This window comes from Sceloporus undulatus, chromosome 9 (assembly GCF_019175285.1).
Source record: "Sceloporus undulatus isolate JIND9_A2432 ecotype Alabama chromosome 9, SceUnd_v1.1, whole genome shotgun sequence".
Lineage (NCBI taxonomy): Eukaryota > Metazoa > Chordata > Lepidosauria > Squamata > Phrynosomatidae > Sceloporus > Sceloporus undulatus.
This window is the reverse complement of record NC_056530.1, coordinates 34,093,730-34,110,526: the sequence shown is the minus strand read 5'-3', so window position 1 is coordinate 34,110,526 and position 16,797 is coordinate 34,093,730. Positions and strand designations below refer to the sequence as shown.

Sequence of the window (16,797 nt, the reverse complement as noted above, 5' to 3'; positions counted from 1 at the left end):
CAAGGAGGGAATCTGTTTTAGCAGCAACATTCTTTATAATGATGGAATGTCACTACTGGATGCAACTTGTTGAAATTAACAATATACAACAGAGACAATTTGAAAAAAAATATTGACACAATAAAATCAAACACCAAAAAGAGACAATGTAGTATTCTACAGCCCAGAGTCCTCCAGATGTGACAGCTCCAATAATCCCCTGCCCACAGCCACTGACCATGCACTGTGGGTGATGGGACTTGCAGTTTACCACCTCTGAAGACAAATGAGTTGAAGAAGGCTGATCTACAGTCAAAGCATAAATGCCCAAATAAAAATGCATTTGGGTGTGAAGGGAAGAAGAGACAGTCAAAGTTATGATTTATGAAATCAGGTTGGAAATGTACTGAAGAAATAAGTATATATAAACAAAGATAGGCAGACGTTACCAACCATTCTTCTTTATGGCTTTGCGGGGACTCCATTCAATTTTGATGTCAGAATGAAAGTCTGCAACGAGCTGCAGGGCTTCCTTCAAGTTGCACGGCTGGAAGGCAGTGTGGAATTTGTGACCCAGAGGCTGAGAGAGGAGTATGGAGCTCTGAGCAAATGTATCCAGTTCCGTCTACAGATTAAAAGAGAGAGAGAGAGGAAGTACATACTCACAGGCCACAAGGTAGTTTTGGCTTCTCAACCCAACTCCCAACTCTAGACCAAACTGAGGCAGGTGAGCTGAGTTCCCAGTGAGGGATGTGTGTTTTTTACGATAATACAATACCAGCTCATGGCTGAAAGTCTTTGCAAAACATACATAATAAAAATACCATTGATGAACAGATGAACAAGGACAGAATCCTGTAGCACCCCACTAGTCACTTCTCTCCAGGATGAGGAGGAGCCATTTGGGTTTGGTCAGTTAACCAATTACAAATTCACCTAACAGTTGTATTGGCAAGCTCACATGTAAACAATTGTTTTGTTGCATCTGCAGATATGTTTCATTTTGACAGACCCTCAAGTCTGAGTTAGACTGGGAACTGAATGGATCAGAACCCTCAAATGCCCTCCATCCATGCAATACTCAATAGCATCCTGACTCACCATGCTAACACTAATTTTCCCAGCCACTCTGTAAAGCAAAAGGATAGTCCCAGTTTTTGTGACCAAAGGCCTGAGTGAGACAATGAAGGGCAATCTTACCAAGAAGAGGCGGGTGGTGTTGGCTTCTGAGTGCAGGCTTGGATTGGCACTGCTAAGAAGGTGGATCTGCATCAGGAGCTGTACATGCTGTAAGGTGAGAGAGAATTAAGCTGTTGTCAAGAATTAATTTTCTCTAAAGCCTACGGATTACACAAAAATGGGAGTGGGGAATATGCTACCTACAGGACACATCTGGTGCCCCAGATTGTGTTTCATGGCCCCCAAAGCAGCTTCAAAATCACATGAGTTGGAAAGTACCACAAGAGCCTAACAATCCCACTCCTCCCAAAACATTTTTGAGGAAAAATCTGGCTGATTCAGCCGAAATACACCACAAAATATGGGGTTTGCCCCTCCAAAAATCCTAAAACAATCTGATTCCTGGAACTGAAAGTCACAAGACATATTTTCCAATTAAGCTGGAAGCTATCATACAACCTAGAGTCAATGGTTCCCTGCCAATTGCTGACTCCTGCAGCTGCCCTCCATTGTGCTAGGTGTTATTATGGGAGTTAGCATCCAAAAAAAGGTTAGCATTCAAAAATCTTTCCCAAGCTGTTTATTCACCTTCCTGAGCACCCAGAAGCCAGAATATTGTAACACAGTCTACATGGGTCTGCCTTTGGACACTTCAACAGGACTACAATGGTGTGGCCAGGCTGTTGGCTGGGGCTGATTTCAGGAATCATAACTACCTCCTATTGAAACAGCTCCAGTGGCAACTGGCCTGTTTTTAGGCAGAATTCACAGTTCTTATTTAAAGCCCTGCTTGTAAACGCTATAATGCTTGGGTCCAGATTATCTAAAAGACAACATCTCCCTATCAAAATATGAAGATCTTCTGAGAGGGGCTTTGTCTTCACAGGTACATTTGGTGAAGATACAGGATCATTAGTGGCCTTTTGTTAATGGCTGCTCCCACACTGCAGAACTCCTTTCCTACAGAAGTCCAGGTAGAGTCCTCTCTTCCCTCTTTTTAATCACATGGCAACATAGTGTTTGAAAGTGGTGTGCTATATTTTTACCTTGTAGGTTTTCAATTACATTCTAAATATATTTTAAACTGTTTTTAACTATGTGCTTCATTTGTTTGTTAACCTTTGTCACTGAGACTGAGAGAAAGCCAAATTGAGAGAAAGAGTAGAAAGGCAGAATGCAAAGGGGGGATGAGAAACAGGATACATCTCAAACATTGCCGTTCCCTAGGTACCTGCTGCATTTGTTGCTGGAGTCTCTTCCTCTGCCCTGCATCCAATGTCAAGGCCTGCACAGGCTTCTCATTGCGCAACTTGGACCTTTCCAACTCCTGGGGCACCTTGGCAGCTGACTTCTTCATGCGCAGTTGTTCAAGCTGCTCCTTCACTGTCCGGTGCTGTTCATTCAGCAAGTTAGCCAAGGGCTCTTCGAATCTGTATGCGAGAATAAGAGGCTGCTTATATTGTGGCCTACAGTTCCACTCTCTAACCCAAACAATGAGGCTGCTTGTTCTGCTTGTGAATGCTACTCCAAATGAGCCACAACATTCAAATCCAGGGGATGGTCTTCTACTCCCAGATCTAGCCAGTCTTGGGTTTGCTTGCTTTTAAGCATTCAAAGTTTCCTTTTGAAGTCAAACCAGATATCCAGAAAAGAAACAAAGCAGACACAGCACTGTAGCCTTGTAAAGTAGGCAGGCCCTATTATGTCCAACGTGGGCTATGGCACAACCTCATAAAACATGGGTGAAAAAAAGAAACTTCCCACATACTCTCCAGCTGTATTCTTATTAAATAATCCTATTCCCCTTTCTTAACCATGTTTATCTTTATAAAGTCTAAATATATTATAGATACAGAACATATTAGTATATAGTCTAAATCTAAATATGTTATATTTACTATATTCCATATATTCTAATTCTATCACAGTAAAAAGAGTCAAAGAAAAACAATAACTAAATCTAACATAGAACCTCATTTTCTAGCTCTTGAACCCCAACACACATTTCTCCTTTTGTATGTTTTAAAAATCTATTAATGGTTTCCATATTTTCAAATACACTTCTATAGGTTTCCCCCTTAATAGTTTATTTATCAGACTGCGCTAATTCCATCACGCTTTCCAACCATTCTATACTTGTTGGAATTTTATTACTTTTTTTCCTCCTTCTTTTCTTTTCTCTCCCCTCCTTCTTTTCTCCCTGTTAGTGGAGGGGGGGGTAGGGAAAGGGAGTAGGGGAGGAAGGGTAAAGAGGGGGTTTCCTGGGGTTTTTTTTTTCCTTTCCTTTTTTCCTTTCCTTTCTTTCTCTCTTTTTTCTCTCTTAGTTTTTCCTAGCCTTTCTACTTCTTCTTCTTCTTCTTCAATTTGGATATGTATAATGTTTATATGTGTTTTTATCAACATTGAATAAAAATTATTTTATTAATAAACAAAATGTGGAAAAAATGCAAACAGGTAAAAGATTGTATGGTTAAATAGACTGAAAACGTGGGATACAACATTGAGGTGGGGTATTGGGAGAAAATATGGACAATTGGTTTGAAAGAGTTTCCATCCTACAATATGAGACAAAATGTCTATAGTTTGATGTACCATTGGCGTACGATGCCAAGAAGATTGTCTTAAGATGTAAAAAGGTCTTAATAATAAATGTCAGAAATGTGGTTCAGATGAAGGTACTTTTTACCACACTTGATGGTCCTGGGATAAAGCGAAAAATTATTGGAGACAAATACAAACATTAATGCAAAATATATTCAATTGTAAAATTGAGTTAAGGCCAGAGATGTTGTTGTTTTTTTTTGGGGGGGGTATATCAAAGCAGAAATTTAAAGGTATAAATTATAAAATGAAGCATTATATGATTATATTAGCATGTTGTATTTTCAGAGCTGGAAAAGGACTTCCTCCTTACAGAAGGAGAATGGACCATAAAAGTTTCTGAACTGGCTGAGATGGACAAATTAGCAGTGTTGATTAAAGAAAAATTGTTGGATAATATTTTAAAGGAATAGGAATTGTTTTTGTTTTATCTGATAAAGAAGGAAATATTATTGTTGCAGAACTGTTTGTTTTTTACGTCATTGCGTGGCTATTATTTATTATTTGACATTTTTAATTTGTTGCCTGTTTTACTGAAACCCTTTCCTGTATTGTTATGTATTATTTATATGTATGATGGTGTTATTTCTTAGATTGTATGCCATGGGCAGGTTAACTCTTATCTATTTTATTGTTTGTATGTACAGCGCTGTGCAAATCTACAGTGTAATAATAATAATAATAATAATAATAATAATAATAATAATAATAATAGAAGCCAAATAAAAATAAGTTAGCATTGCCGAGAAAATATATATATTGAGCCTTAATATTCTTAGGTTTCAGAAGTGGAGAGGCAAGTATAATTTGTGTTAGTTGTTTATTGTTAACTGCTACAGTTTTACATAGGGGGAATATGTTGGGGGGTGGGGATATTTAGTTTAGTGTATGGTTAGGTCCGCAGATCAATGTGGGGCTATGTTTTTAAATGTTATGTGTGTAACTGAGTGTTTCCCCCCCTCTGTATCGTTTTGTGTGGTTTGTATAGTTTTTTTGTTGGTTTTAAAAGCATTGGGAGGGGGAGTCTTCAGCTTGCAATTCTCAGCCACTACTCTACCAAAGTAACAAGGAGCAGATTAGGAAACCAAATTCAAATCCTAATAATAAACTGCCATATATAGTCACCCCTCCGTTTTCATGGACTTGAGAGCTGCAGTTTTGATTAATTGCTGAGGAGCAATCTCTGTTTAAGTTAATGGCAAGTATCCAAAGATTTCCGAATTCACGGGAGAGGACTGTATAGACTTAGTCAAACCACTGGTCCATTTAGCTCAGCACTGTCCAGTCTGTTTGGTGTTCAGCCACCTGAAGATGGTAGGACTGAACAAGGGACCTTCTCCAAAGAATGTACGTATCCTTTTTCTGAACTAGCCTTTACCTAAAGACTCAGTAAGATTCTAGTCTGCATGGTTCTGGACAAAGCTCTGATGTAAATAGAATATAGAAAAGCTGGCCCATGTCACTCCAGACAATCTAGAGATGAACCTGGGACCTTATGGATACAAAGCCTATGCTTGACCAGTGCCCCTGCAATCCTTCCTCTAAATTTCTTCTGAACAGAAGTGAGGAAAGTGCAGTACCGGAGCTGTGTAGCCCATGATTCCTCCAAACTTCTAGGACTGCTCTTTTTCTGCCCTTCCCTGATAGTGACTTGTCGCTTAAGGAAGTTTACAGGCACAGTATCTGTCTTTTTAAGTAGTTTGGAGGCTTCCCTGCACAATAGCCATTTTAAAAAAACTAAGGCACTGTACAGACGGGCCCCTATGGGGCACTGTGGTTATGTGCAAGGGGCAGCGCTTCCATACATGACTCTCCCCTTGCATGTGATGAGGGCGTCAAAATGGTGGTGCCCTGTACATATGGGCGCCGCCATTTTGACATGACGGACACTTAGCATCCACACGTCCTGGCACCTTTGTGATGCCGCAAGTGCGCCATTGGCACCTTGAGCATCACAACCGCGCTGCAGAAAAAACCCGCTTTTTGCTGCATGAGGGAGCCGCGCAGTTTGTCCACTGCAGCTCCCTCGCACAGCAAACCAGGGCAGTGGGAGACCATCCTTTTTGGGCTATCTGTATCCCGCCTAAGTGACTTCCAGACACATTGATTTCCATTTTTTGGCATTTTTGAAGTTCCATAAGTTAATTACCAGCAAAACTAGCCCTTGATCCACTGCTGTTGCTGGTCCCTGCTCTAAAAGGTATTAAAAGTTCCATCTTTCTGCATTTCAACAAAGGGCACACTTAGATAGGAAAACAGGAAGCTGCCTCATTCCAAGCCACACCATTTCTCCATCCTTGCCAGCCAACTTTATGTGTTCCATTTTTACAAGATGATTGTGTGCCTCAAGATGTGCACCTCAGAGACTGAACTCAAAAGACGGAGGCAACAGTTATATAGAACCACTGGCTGCACCTCAAAGCAAGTCAATTACTCAGCAGAAGCCCCTGCCCCTTAAACCATGGCACATGACTAAAAATAAAAATTCCACACACAAATCTTTAAAAAGCAACAGTCAAAGAGTTAAGGATGACACCCACCCAGCCAAACACAGCTCACCTTCTGCTCCCTCCTCTGAGACTGCATGTTCCCTAAGGCCTGTCAAAACGTAAGTCTACAGCTATTGCTGGATGGACATCAATGAAAGAGTCAGTATCAACTCTCTTGCCCATCATGGCTAGTCAAATCTAGCAGAGTTGGATTGACTAGGTTGGTTCAGCAGTGATAAATACGTCACTATGTCAGAAGAGATACATGCCTGTTGTCCTGAAGAAGTTGTGCTGCACCCTCTCCAGAAGAGGATTTCCCTGGACCCATAGGTATGTGAGAACTACCACCCTGCCACTGATATTTCCATTTTGAACAAGGTGCATCAATGGGTGGTAACTGGGCCACTTCAGATGTTCTTGGAAGAAATAGATAATCTGAGCCCATTTCAGTTTGGTTTTAGGCCATGGTATAGCAATGAAACAACCTTAATTTTTAATAATAATAATAATAGTAATATTAAATTTTATTTTTATACCGCTTTTCCAAATGCGGTGTACACAAAATTTAAAACCAGTTACAAACACATCATAAAATAATTTCTTTGGTCTTGCAAAGAAATTCAGAAATATTGGGACATGATAAATAAGACATTGTCAGATATACTAGATATTACATTACAAAAATTTTCAGAGATGTACTTATTGAATATGATGAACGAAGATATAGAGAGGAAGTATGGTAAAATCCTATATTATGCAATCACTTTAGCAAGAATTTCATTAGCCAGAAAATGGAAATCAGATGAAATCCCTGATAGGAGAGAATGGTTGTTGAGTTTGTACGAAGCTATGGAGATGGATAAATTAACCCTTATATTGAAAGGAGATGCAACTAATGAGGTTGACCAAACATGGGAAAAAGTACTGTCATATTTGGAGAAGACCTGGGACATATGATAGATATAAAGATATACTAGATATAATATCATAAACATTTATTTCTATACATCTGAATATTAACTGAAATACATAACTGGTATCGAGGGAGAGAGTATGGATCTAAATAAGTTTTGATTAGCAGTATCTAGATTACTCAATTTTCACAAGTTAATATGTTTTGTTATAAGTGTGAAGAATGCAAGTGGAGGTACAACAAGATGATAAATGAAAGTCAAATGTAAGAATAAATAATAATAAGATTTTTATTTCTATCCTGCTTTTTGCCAGGCAATCAAAGCGGCGTACAACAGGTTAAAATACATCCATATATTCCATAAGAGGAACAAAGCAACCAGTATTGAGGAGGGAGGGAAGCTGAGTGAAAGGTTGGAAGAAAGAAAATTTTAGTATGTCGAAGAAGATCTGAGCAAGTGAGGGAGGGAGGTTAGCGACATGGAGATAGGAGTTCTTGGAGTAGGTTAGGGGAGGAGAGTGGTAGGTTAGCAGTGAGATTAGGGTAGGAAGAGTGGGGTCAAGAGAGAAGGATGTTAGAGTTAAAGAAAGGAGGAATAGAATAGTTTAAAATAGGAAGAAGGGAAGGAATTGAAGATAAGAAGAGGGTAGAGGAATGATATGAAGAGCACTTTTACTGTAGTGGAATTGGTTGCTCAACCTGACGTTGATGTATTGCTGAAGACTAGTATGTATGCATATTTGTATATCTGTAATTTTGTACGATTGTTTATGTTTGTTTGTGTGAGTCAAAGCTTCAATAAATATTTTATAAATAAATAAATAAATAGATAGATAGATAAATAAATAGATAGATAGATAGATAGATAAAACCAATTACACAATACAATATACAAATCTAAAACAATCATTCAAAAGGGTGAGCCAGGAAGTTGATGGGATCAAAGTACACTAGTTCATTTTCCAGAGGGGAAGGCTTGACAGAAGAGGAAAGTTTTTAGCCTCTATTTGAATGTTTCTAGAGGGGTGATCAGGCGGAGTTCCTCGGGAAGACTGTTCCAGATTTTTGGGGCTGCTACTGAGAAGGCCTCTGGGATGTAGTAGTGTATTTAGATGATGGAATTTCTAGCAAGCTCTTCCCGGTTGTTCTGAGTGTGCGGGGCGGAATTAAGGTTGATGAACTACTCAAGGTAAAAACCGGAGAGTGCCACAATACTGGTCTTCCTGGATGTGGCTGTTGATACCATTGATCATTGTTTGTTACTGAATCAGCTCCGTCAGATGAAGGTAAGAGGCACTCCATTATAGTGGTTCTGCTCCTATCTGTAGGATCAGTTCAGTTCATCTGTGATGATGCCAGCTTGCTGAAACATCAACGGCTGTACATACTGGAAGGAGGTCTTGAGTGGAGTGCCTCAGAAATCAAATGGGCTTCAATGTTTTTATAGAATTATAGAATCACAGAATCATAGAGTTGGAAGAGACCACAAGGGATCTCCAGTCCAACCCCTTTCCATGCAGGAAATCACAATCAAAGCATTATCAATAACTGAACTTTCAGAACACTCTTCAATAGCAGCCATATGTAAAACACATCACAGTAATCCAAACGGGATGTAAATAAATCATGTCACACCATGACTAGATCACACAACTCTAGGTACAGCAGATGGACTCCTGGTCACTGCAGAAGAATAAATTACTATAGCTAGAATCTTTTGTCTGGAAAGCATTTGCTCTACCACTGAACTAGATTCTTTCCTAAAACAATAGCCATCTCTGAAGCTTCAAGCATAAGGACCTCTTTCTCATACATAGAGCTGCAGCATCCACTGACACTTCAGGAGCTTTTTTGCTTTAGATTGTTACTAGGCAAACATGTTCACGCCATCACTTTCCAGTATTACTCAACCTAGAAAGGATGGCCATGGCCCAGCAATTCCTCTGTCTCCTTTCCCAAACAGAGATGGCATTCCTTTTTGCCACTCTGCCCCATATTTAAGGAGACTCAAATGAACTCACAACAGTCTTGGCAGAAATTAGAAACTCAATGTTAAGAAGAAGAAACAAGACTATGGAAAGACTCTGCTCTCTGGACTAATAAGCTCATGGCTTCATCATCTTCCCATGTATCCTACCCATCCATCTACCTTCTCTTTCAAAGGTCCACCTTCATTCAATAGAATTCTAGGCAGTTTGTGCATGGGAAGTGGTTCTTAAGACAGTTTGTTATCTAGTCATTGATCAGACCCAAACCTCCTTAGCTTCAACAAGCTAGCTACATCACATTGCTTTCAGTCCAGCAACCCAGGTAATGCTACACCTCAGGTGTTCCTTTGTCAACCCAATAGCAATGGTGAAAGATTTCCCTGTAAGTAGGATCTCTGATCAAATCCCCCCAAAAAAGAAACAAACAAATAAAAAACCTAGAAACTGACATCCCTTAATAATGCAACATGCTGCCCCAAGGCTGGCCCAGAGCATCTTACCTGAGCACCTGTGGAGTGTTAAAATTTGGCCGGGCCTCAGCAGCACTATCCTCATCTTCTGGTCCCTCATCCTCCACATTGGAGAAGCCCATCTCATCCTGAAACTGAACAGAAATATATAGTCGTATCAACACGGAAAGTAAAAAATGCCTTAGGGGCAAGTTTTGCAAGGATCACTGAAAGCCTTACCGTTTCAAACAGCTCCTCCATCAACTCATTCACTTCCTTCTCTGAAAGATAACCAAACATCTGTAACTGAGTTTTCTAATCACCACCAACATAACCCTATTTTTTCTTAAGTAATCAAAGAAGAAAAAGGTATGGCACGTAATATAAAAAACACAAGATTAACCTTAATCCAGAAGAATTAATCAACTTGCATTGAGTTCTGGGGTGTTTTCTGACCCTACAGAAATTCAACTGTCTTGAGAATGAGGAGGAAGGTTAGGGTTAGAGAAAGAAAAATTGTATGGTTGTTTTTTTGTTTTGCTTTTTTGTTTTTTGGTCTTAATATATTACACTGGCCGCTGGGACAAAAGTATTCAGCTGGTAAATGCAACAGACTGATATAGAATCATAGAGTTGGAAGAGACCACAAGGGCCATCCAGTCCAACCACTGCAAGAACTCTCAATCAAAGCATCCCCAACAGATGGCCATCCAGCCTCTGTTTAAAGACTTTCAAGAAGGGGGACTCTACCACACTCCGAGGAAGTGTATTCCACTTTTGAACAGCTCTTACTACTAATAATAATCCTAATGTTTAGGTGGGTTTTTTCCCCTGCAGTTTACATCCATTGTTCCAGGTCCTGTTCTCTGGAGCAGCAGAAAACAAACTTGTTCCCTCCTCAATATAACATCCCTTCAAATATTTAAACAGGGCTATCATATCACCTATTGACCTTATCTTCTCCAGGCTAAACACTGATCAGAATGGTAACTGCAGCCAAGAAATAAGAAAACATGTCCAGAGGACACTCTTTACTCTTTAGTATTTTATCTACTTCTTTCATTGCTGTCCTTCCCATTCTTAGTCTTCCTATTTCTTGGCTGCAGTCACCATTCTGATCAGTGTTTGATTCTAGGTATGAAAACTCTTTAACTATTTCAATTTCTTCATTGTCTAGGGTGAACTTATATATTTCTTCTTTGGTCATTATTTTTGTTTTCTTTATGTTCAACATTAAGCCTGCCTTTGTGCTTTCATCTTTGACCATCCTTAGTAATTGCTCCAAATCTGTGATGTTTTCCAGTAGTAATATGGTATCATCTGCATAGCTAAGATTGTTGATGTTCCTTCCTCCTATCTTCACTCCTTTTTCTGATTCTAACCCTGCTTTAGGCATGGGGTGGGGTGTTATCAGTACGCTGATGACACCCAGATATATTTCTCCATGTCTTGGTCTTCAGCTGTGACTTCAGATGGTGTCTTGCCTCTCAATGACTGTCTTCAGGCAGTAATGGATTGGATGAGGGAAAACAAATTGAAGCTGAATCCAGACAAAACGGAGCTACTTACAGTATCGGCTCTGAACCAAGGCATCGGGATACAACCCCCAGTCCTAGAAGAGGTTGCACTCTCCTCAAAGGACTCTGTTCGCAGTCTGGGGGTGCTCCTAGATTCATCGCTTCACATGGCAAATCAGGTGAATGCGACAGTCAGGAGTGCCTGTTATCAGCTTCGGCTGATACGCCAGCTGCGCCCTTTCCTGGAAGTCAGGGAACTTGAGACCATAGTACATGTGCTAGTAACCTCACGCCTTGATTTCTGTAATGCACTCTACATGGGGCTACCCTCTTGCTTGGTACAGAAACTTCAATTAGTTCAGAACATGGCAGCCAGATTGGTCTCTGGTACATCCAGAAGAGACCATATAACATCAATCTTAAGATCACTCCACTGGCTGCCCATCAGTTTCCGGGCCCAGTACAAGGTGTTGGTTATTACCTTTAAAGCCCTAAATGGCTTGGGTCCAACCTATCTTCGGGACCACCTCCTTCCATATAATCCTCCCCGCACACTTAGATCCTCAGGGAAAAATCTGTTACAGCCTTTTCAACGACCTCCCAGGGACCTTCTCAGCTGTTGCTCCCAGACTGTGGAATGGCCTGCCGGACCAGATCCGTCATATTACCACCCTAAATAGCTTTAAAAAAGCTATAAAGACTGATCTCTTCCAGCAGGCCTTTCCTGAATAGTTCTCCGGCCATCAGAAGGAAAATCTAACTGCTGATCTCCAACTCCACTACAGTTATTGTATTGTTTTTTTAAGTATGTTTTTAATTCCACACTGTTTAATTTACTTTAAGAGGGGGGGGTTTTGAGGATTTGGACTGTATATTTTAACTTTGTAAGCCGCCCCGACTGCTTTTTGTAGAGAGGCGGGATATAAATAAATTTTATTATTATTATTATTATTATTAATTTCTTGTGATTTTTCTGCATATGAGTGTATCCAGAGGGGGGCAACCAAAAAGGTGAAAGGTCTGGAAACCAGGCCCATAGGGAAACCATGCCCTATTTAGGGAGCTGGGTACTGTTTAGCCTGGAGAAGAAAAGATTGAGAGGTTAAGAGGATAACCCTGTTTAAATATCTGAAAGGATATCACACTGACGATGGAGCAAGCTTGTTTTCTGCAGCTCCAGAGACATGCTGCAGAAATAATAGTTTGAGTTCACTTTAACTGCCCTGGCTCAGTGCTAGGGAATCTTGGGAATTACCAGAGCTATCTGACAGAGAAGTCTAAATGTCTCACAAAATTACACTTCCCAGAATTCCCTAGCACTGAGCTAGGGCAGTTAAAGCAGTTTCAAACTGGATTATTTCTGCACTGTGTTTTTGACCTAGAATATGGAGCAATGGGTTCAAACTACAACAAAAGAGATTCTACCTCAAGATTAGGAAGAAACCTCTGATAGTATGAGCAATTCAACATTAGAATATACTGCTTCAGAGTGTAGTGGAGCCTCCTTCTTTGGAGGTTTTTAATCAGTGGCTGGATGGCCATCTGTCAGGAGTGCTTTGATTGTAGGGTTTTTTAATAGGTCTTGAACGTTTTGTGAACGTTTTTAATGTAATCTAGAAGCCGCCTTGGGTCCTAGCCTGGGAGAAAGGTGGTAAATAAAATAAATAAATAAATAAATAAATAAATACACGAACAATATGTTCCTGGATGGCAGGGGGTTGTGTTTGATGGCCTTTGAGGTCTCTTCCAACTCTCTGATTCTATGAGTGCCTAGACTTCTGTGGGCCTTTCTGGCTTCAAATCCTAGAATCTCTGACTAGTGGTCATGCTGGCTTGGAGGAATCTGGGATCTGAAGTCCAATGTCCTCAGCGACTCAAATTTTGAGAAATGCAGCTTTATGTTGCTAGTAGTGAAAATAGTAAATGGATGTAAACAAAGGCAGCCACAAAGCAGCCATAGTAAAAATTCTTAAGAGAATTTACTTGTGATCCTGACAGCTCGATCATTCCTGAAGTCCTCCGTGTCTGGTTCATCCAGATCCTCCAAGAAGTTATACTCAGGATCATCGTCATCATCAGCCTCATCTGGAACATAAAATATTTCTTCAATGAGACAACAAGTCTGTGCTTCTTAAAAACAGGGTTGTAAGGGGAATGCCCTTGCCCAATGGCTACGTTCTGAAGACATATCGGGCCCTGGCAACTAGTACATGCCTTCATTTTCCACGTCATCATTCATGAGGCCACTAAGCCACCTTTTCCAATCTTCGTCATCAGCCGTGTTGGGGTCGTACATATCCGGGGTGATGTCTGGGGCACGGAGCTCGGCCTCCAACTGGCCAAGGGGCACATCCTTCAGGGGCCTCTTTGATCGGGTGCGGAAGGCAATCAAGCTGTCTTCCAGGGGCTGGGAAGTAAGAGGAGGAGAACAGAACAGCTTAATCTTTTGGTACTCAAACAGACCCCTGTGTCACTTTGTGATATAGTAGTTAGAACAGCACGCCCAAACTGTCTGCCACTCGGATGAGTTTGGATGTAAATCCCATCATTCTCAGCAAGCATAATGGCAGGGGGTAATGGGAGTTGTAGTTGAAGGCATGGCACTTGAAGGGCGTAAGTAACAGTATTCCAGCCTGTGTGTTAAACTAATATTAGGTAGGAAGATACAGGTTTAAATCCACCACTCAGCCATAAAACTCACTGGGTGACTTTGAGCCATTCACTGTCTCTCAGCCTGATCTACCTCACAGGGCTGTAGTGAGGACAAGATGCAGAGCTAGCACCATCTGTGCCATTATGAACTGCCTGAAGAAAAAGTGTGATACTAATATAATGGCCTGAATCCAACTACTAGTGTTTAACACAGGAGGCTAACTGAATTGTGGGACTTATGAAAGTGTTGGCTTACCGTTCTTTTACTGAGCTAATGGATGAACTCTGTTTAGGATATAAAGACACACAGGTGGACCAAAAGGGAGAAGTATAGAAGCATAAGAGTATAGGACTATAGGGCTAGCATAGTAAGTATAGGAATATAGGGCTATTCACACTTTCAGTTCACATTCAGCTATCAATTTATTTGTTATAGTCATATCCCACCTCTACTTCATGGTGTAGATGTATGAGACACATTTGGAGGACTTCCTCGTTTTGTACTCACAACACCCCTGTGAAGTGGGCTGTGCCAGGAGATAGGCTTTCCAACATAATCAACTGAGTTTTGTGGCTGGTGAGAGACTAAAACCAAGTTTGAAACTTAGTTCAATATTCAAAGAAAAAGAAAGTAATCTGCATGTGGATTCAGGTTTTTCAGACATGAAACACTCTAGATATTCTGTACTACAACTCCCAGCAGTTGCCTAAGCCAATATTAGATTGTAAGCTTGCGAGGAGGGAATGTCTTTGAGAAGCATTATGTAAAAGACTCCTGGAGACTTTTTGATTAAGGAGATGGATAAATATATTCTAAATAAAATAAACAAAAACTGGCCTGTTTGCCCAATGTAGAGTGCTGATGGGCACTGATGACATAGTATGGCATAAATCACATTGGAGAATGAACATCTTCCATACTATGTCATCAATGCCCATCAGCACTCTACATTGGACAAATAGGCCAGTCCCTCTGCCAGAGGATAAATGGACATAAATCAGATTAGGAATGGGAATACGGTACACAAAAACCGGTGGCAGAACATTTCAATCTCCTGGCATTCTATCTCAAAAATCAGAACAGCGGTCCTTGAACAAAACAACTACAAAGGTAGATTGAAAAGAGAAACAGCAGAATTGTAGTTCATCCATAAACTACAGTCCCTCAGCAATGGATTGAACAAGGGTAATGGCTTTTAGGCTCACTACACACGTTTATCTGACCCCATCTTTGGGGGGGCATCCTACACTCATCTATTCCCCCCACCTACAGGCTAGTTTTCAAAGCCAAACTGGTCTTGCTACTTCATTTCCATACACAATGACCAGTTCCCAATGTCTTTGCTCACTAACAACTATTGTTAAAACTGGACTTGCTACTTCATTTCCATACACAAAGGATTTTGAATTTGAATTGACATTTTCACATACCAATGGCATATATATGTCTGTCCCTAGTTTCTACTCCACTAACTGTATCTGAGGAAGTAGAATGAAATCTATGAAAGCTCATGCTGCCAACTTCTTTCTTTTGGTTGGTTTCAAATGTGTTTACAAGATCTCTCTACATACTGATTCTACAGACAAACACGGCTATATGTTTGAACTCTAACTTATATGTGTTAATAAAATGGTTGTTTTTTTTTAAAAAAGTAACCCATCTACCAACACCCCTCCATATCAGAATAACCTGTAACGCCTTTGAAGTGGAATATAGGCCATAAAAAGGTGATACCATAATAAATTAATATATCACTGCAAAAACAAGAAAAGTCTTTGACACTTTGAGGATTGTGTTTCTTGTTTCTATGATGAAATATTAACAGGGGGACCCCCAAGCAGAAAATGTTAAATGGAAGATGCCATTCAGCCCAGCCTATGATACCTTTACCTGGTAGGAATCCATACACACAGGACTTGATGCCAGCTCCTCATCCACTGCATGCAGTTTCTCCATGAAGGTGCTATCCTTGCTTTGCTTGGGTTTGGGTGGTGGGGGAGGTCCCATAGGCATGACTTCAGCACTAATGTGCCGCTGAAAGGGAAGTGTAGTGTCTTTCTCAGCCTGATAAACAGAAGAGAAACCTCAGCTTAACTTATTAAACTTCTACTCTTTTAATCTGTTTTAACAAAAAGCTTGGATAAGTCATTATAGTTCACAGAATCTCTCAGCTCTGGGGCATATTGGTTGAAGGATTCTGGATGTTGTCAACCAAAATAACTTTTCCAAGTTCTGATTCTATGTGGCAGTGAATGAGAAAAAAAAGGAGGGTGAGATGGCAGGGAGGGAAAAAGAATGCATCAGTATCAAAAGCTTCACTTATCTGTGCATTGGCTCCAACCACAAGCTTTCCACTACTGAGCCAACCCTTCTCCCAATTGAGTTTCCCTGTGAGTTAAGAGTTATTCATAGAGAATGAATCCTAAATAAATCTTAAACATTTGTTTAGAGCAGCAATCTCTGGGAGTCTGCAATGTCCTTGCAGGGGGTTCACGAAGGCTTGAATAAATGTTATCAGCCTCAGGTGGAAGGCTGGAAAGCCCTGGAATGGGGAGAGGAGGAGAAGAAAGAAGAGAAGGAGTGGGGCAGAAAGGAGAGCTTGGACTTCCATTTGCTTCATGACTTTGCACAATTTGGATACAACTCAGAGAGCACTAGCCATGTGTCAGACCACTTTCCAGAGATTTTTCTGCCCCATAGCACTTCCAACCCCCCACCAGGCCCCCAGCGCTCAATCTCTCACCTTCTCAAGACCTGTCAGGCTCAACTCCACACTGAGAAGTGGAGAGTGAAAGAGAAAAGGAGGAGGAAGAGTAAAGTTCCATCCTCTCCCACCAACCCAAACAGCAACAGCATAGCTCTCCCTCCCTGCTCTCCCTCTCCCTCTTTGCCTCCACTTTCCCAGCCCTCCCTTGCCTTGGCCATTTCCTCTCTGGTTCCTCCAGGAACTCTAAAAGCAATAAGACATCTCTGTAGCAAAGATGCCTTGATGAAACAAGTCCCCGCACTCCCAACTGGACATCCCATCT

At 40.8% G+C, this 16,797-nt stretch overlaps 1 protein-coding gene across 1 annotated transcript in view; it reads right to left on the bottom strand.

The window, feature by feature from the left end:
• LOC121916180 (GON-4-like protein) overlaps positions 1–16,797 on the bottom strand; it is a 51,552-nt gene that overhangs the window by 21,707 nt on the left and 13,048 nt on the right. Inside the window, exons 10-18 of the mRNA XM_042441001.1 lie at positions 15,659–15,832; positions 13,330–13,522; positions 13,099–13,200; positions 9,839–9,879; positions 9,650–9,753; positions 2,390–2,588; positions 1,180–1,266; positions 433–604; positions 57–285 (exon numbers count right to left, since the gene is read on the bottom strand). Coding sequence (XP_042296935.1) covers positions 57–285; positions 433–604; positions 1,180–1,266; positions 2,390–2,588; positions 9,650–9,753; positions 9,839–9,879; positions 13,099–13,200; positions 13,330–13,522; positions 15,659–15,832 — 1,301 coding nt within the window. The remainder of the gene's footprint in view (positions 1–56; positions 286–432; positions 605–1,179; positions 1,267–2,389; positions 2,589–9,649; positions 9,754–9,838; positions 9,880–13,098; positions 13,201–13,329; positions 13,523–15,658; positions 15,833–16,797) is intronic.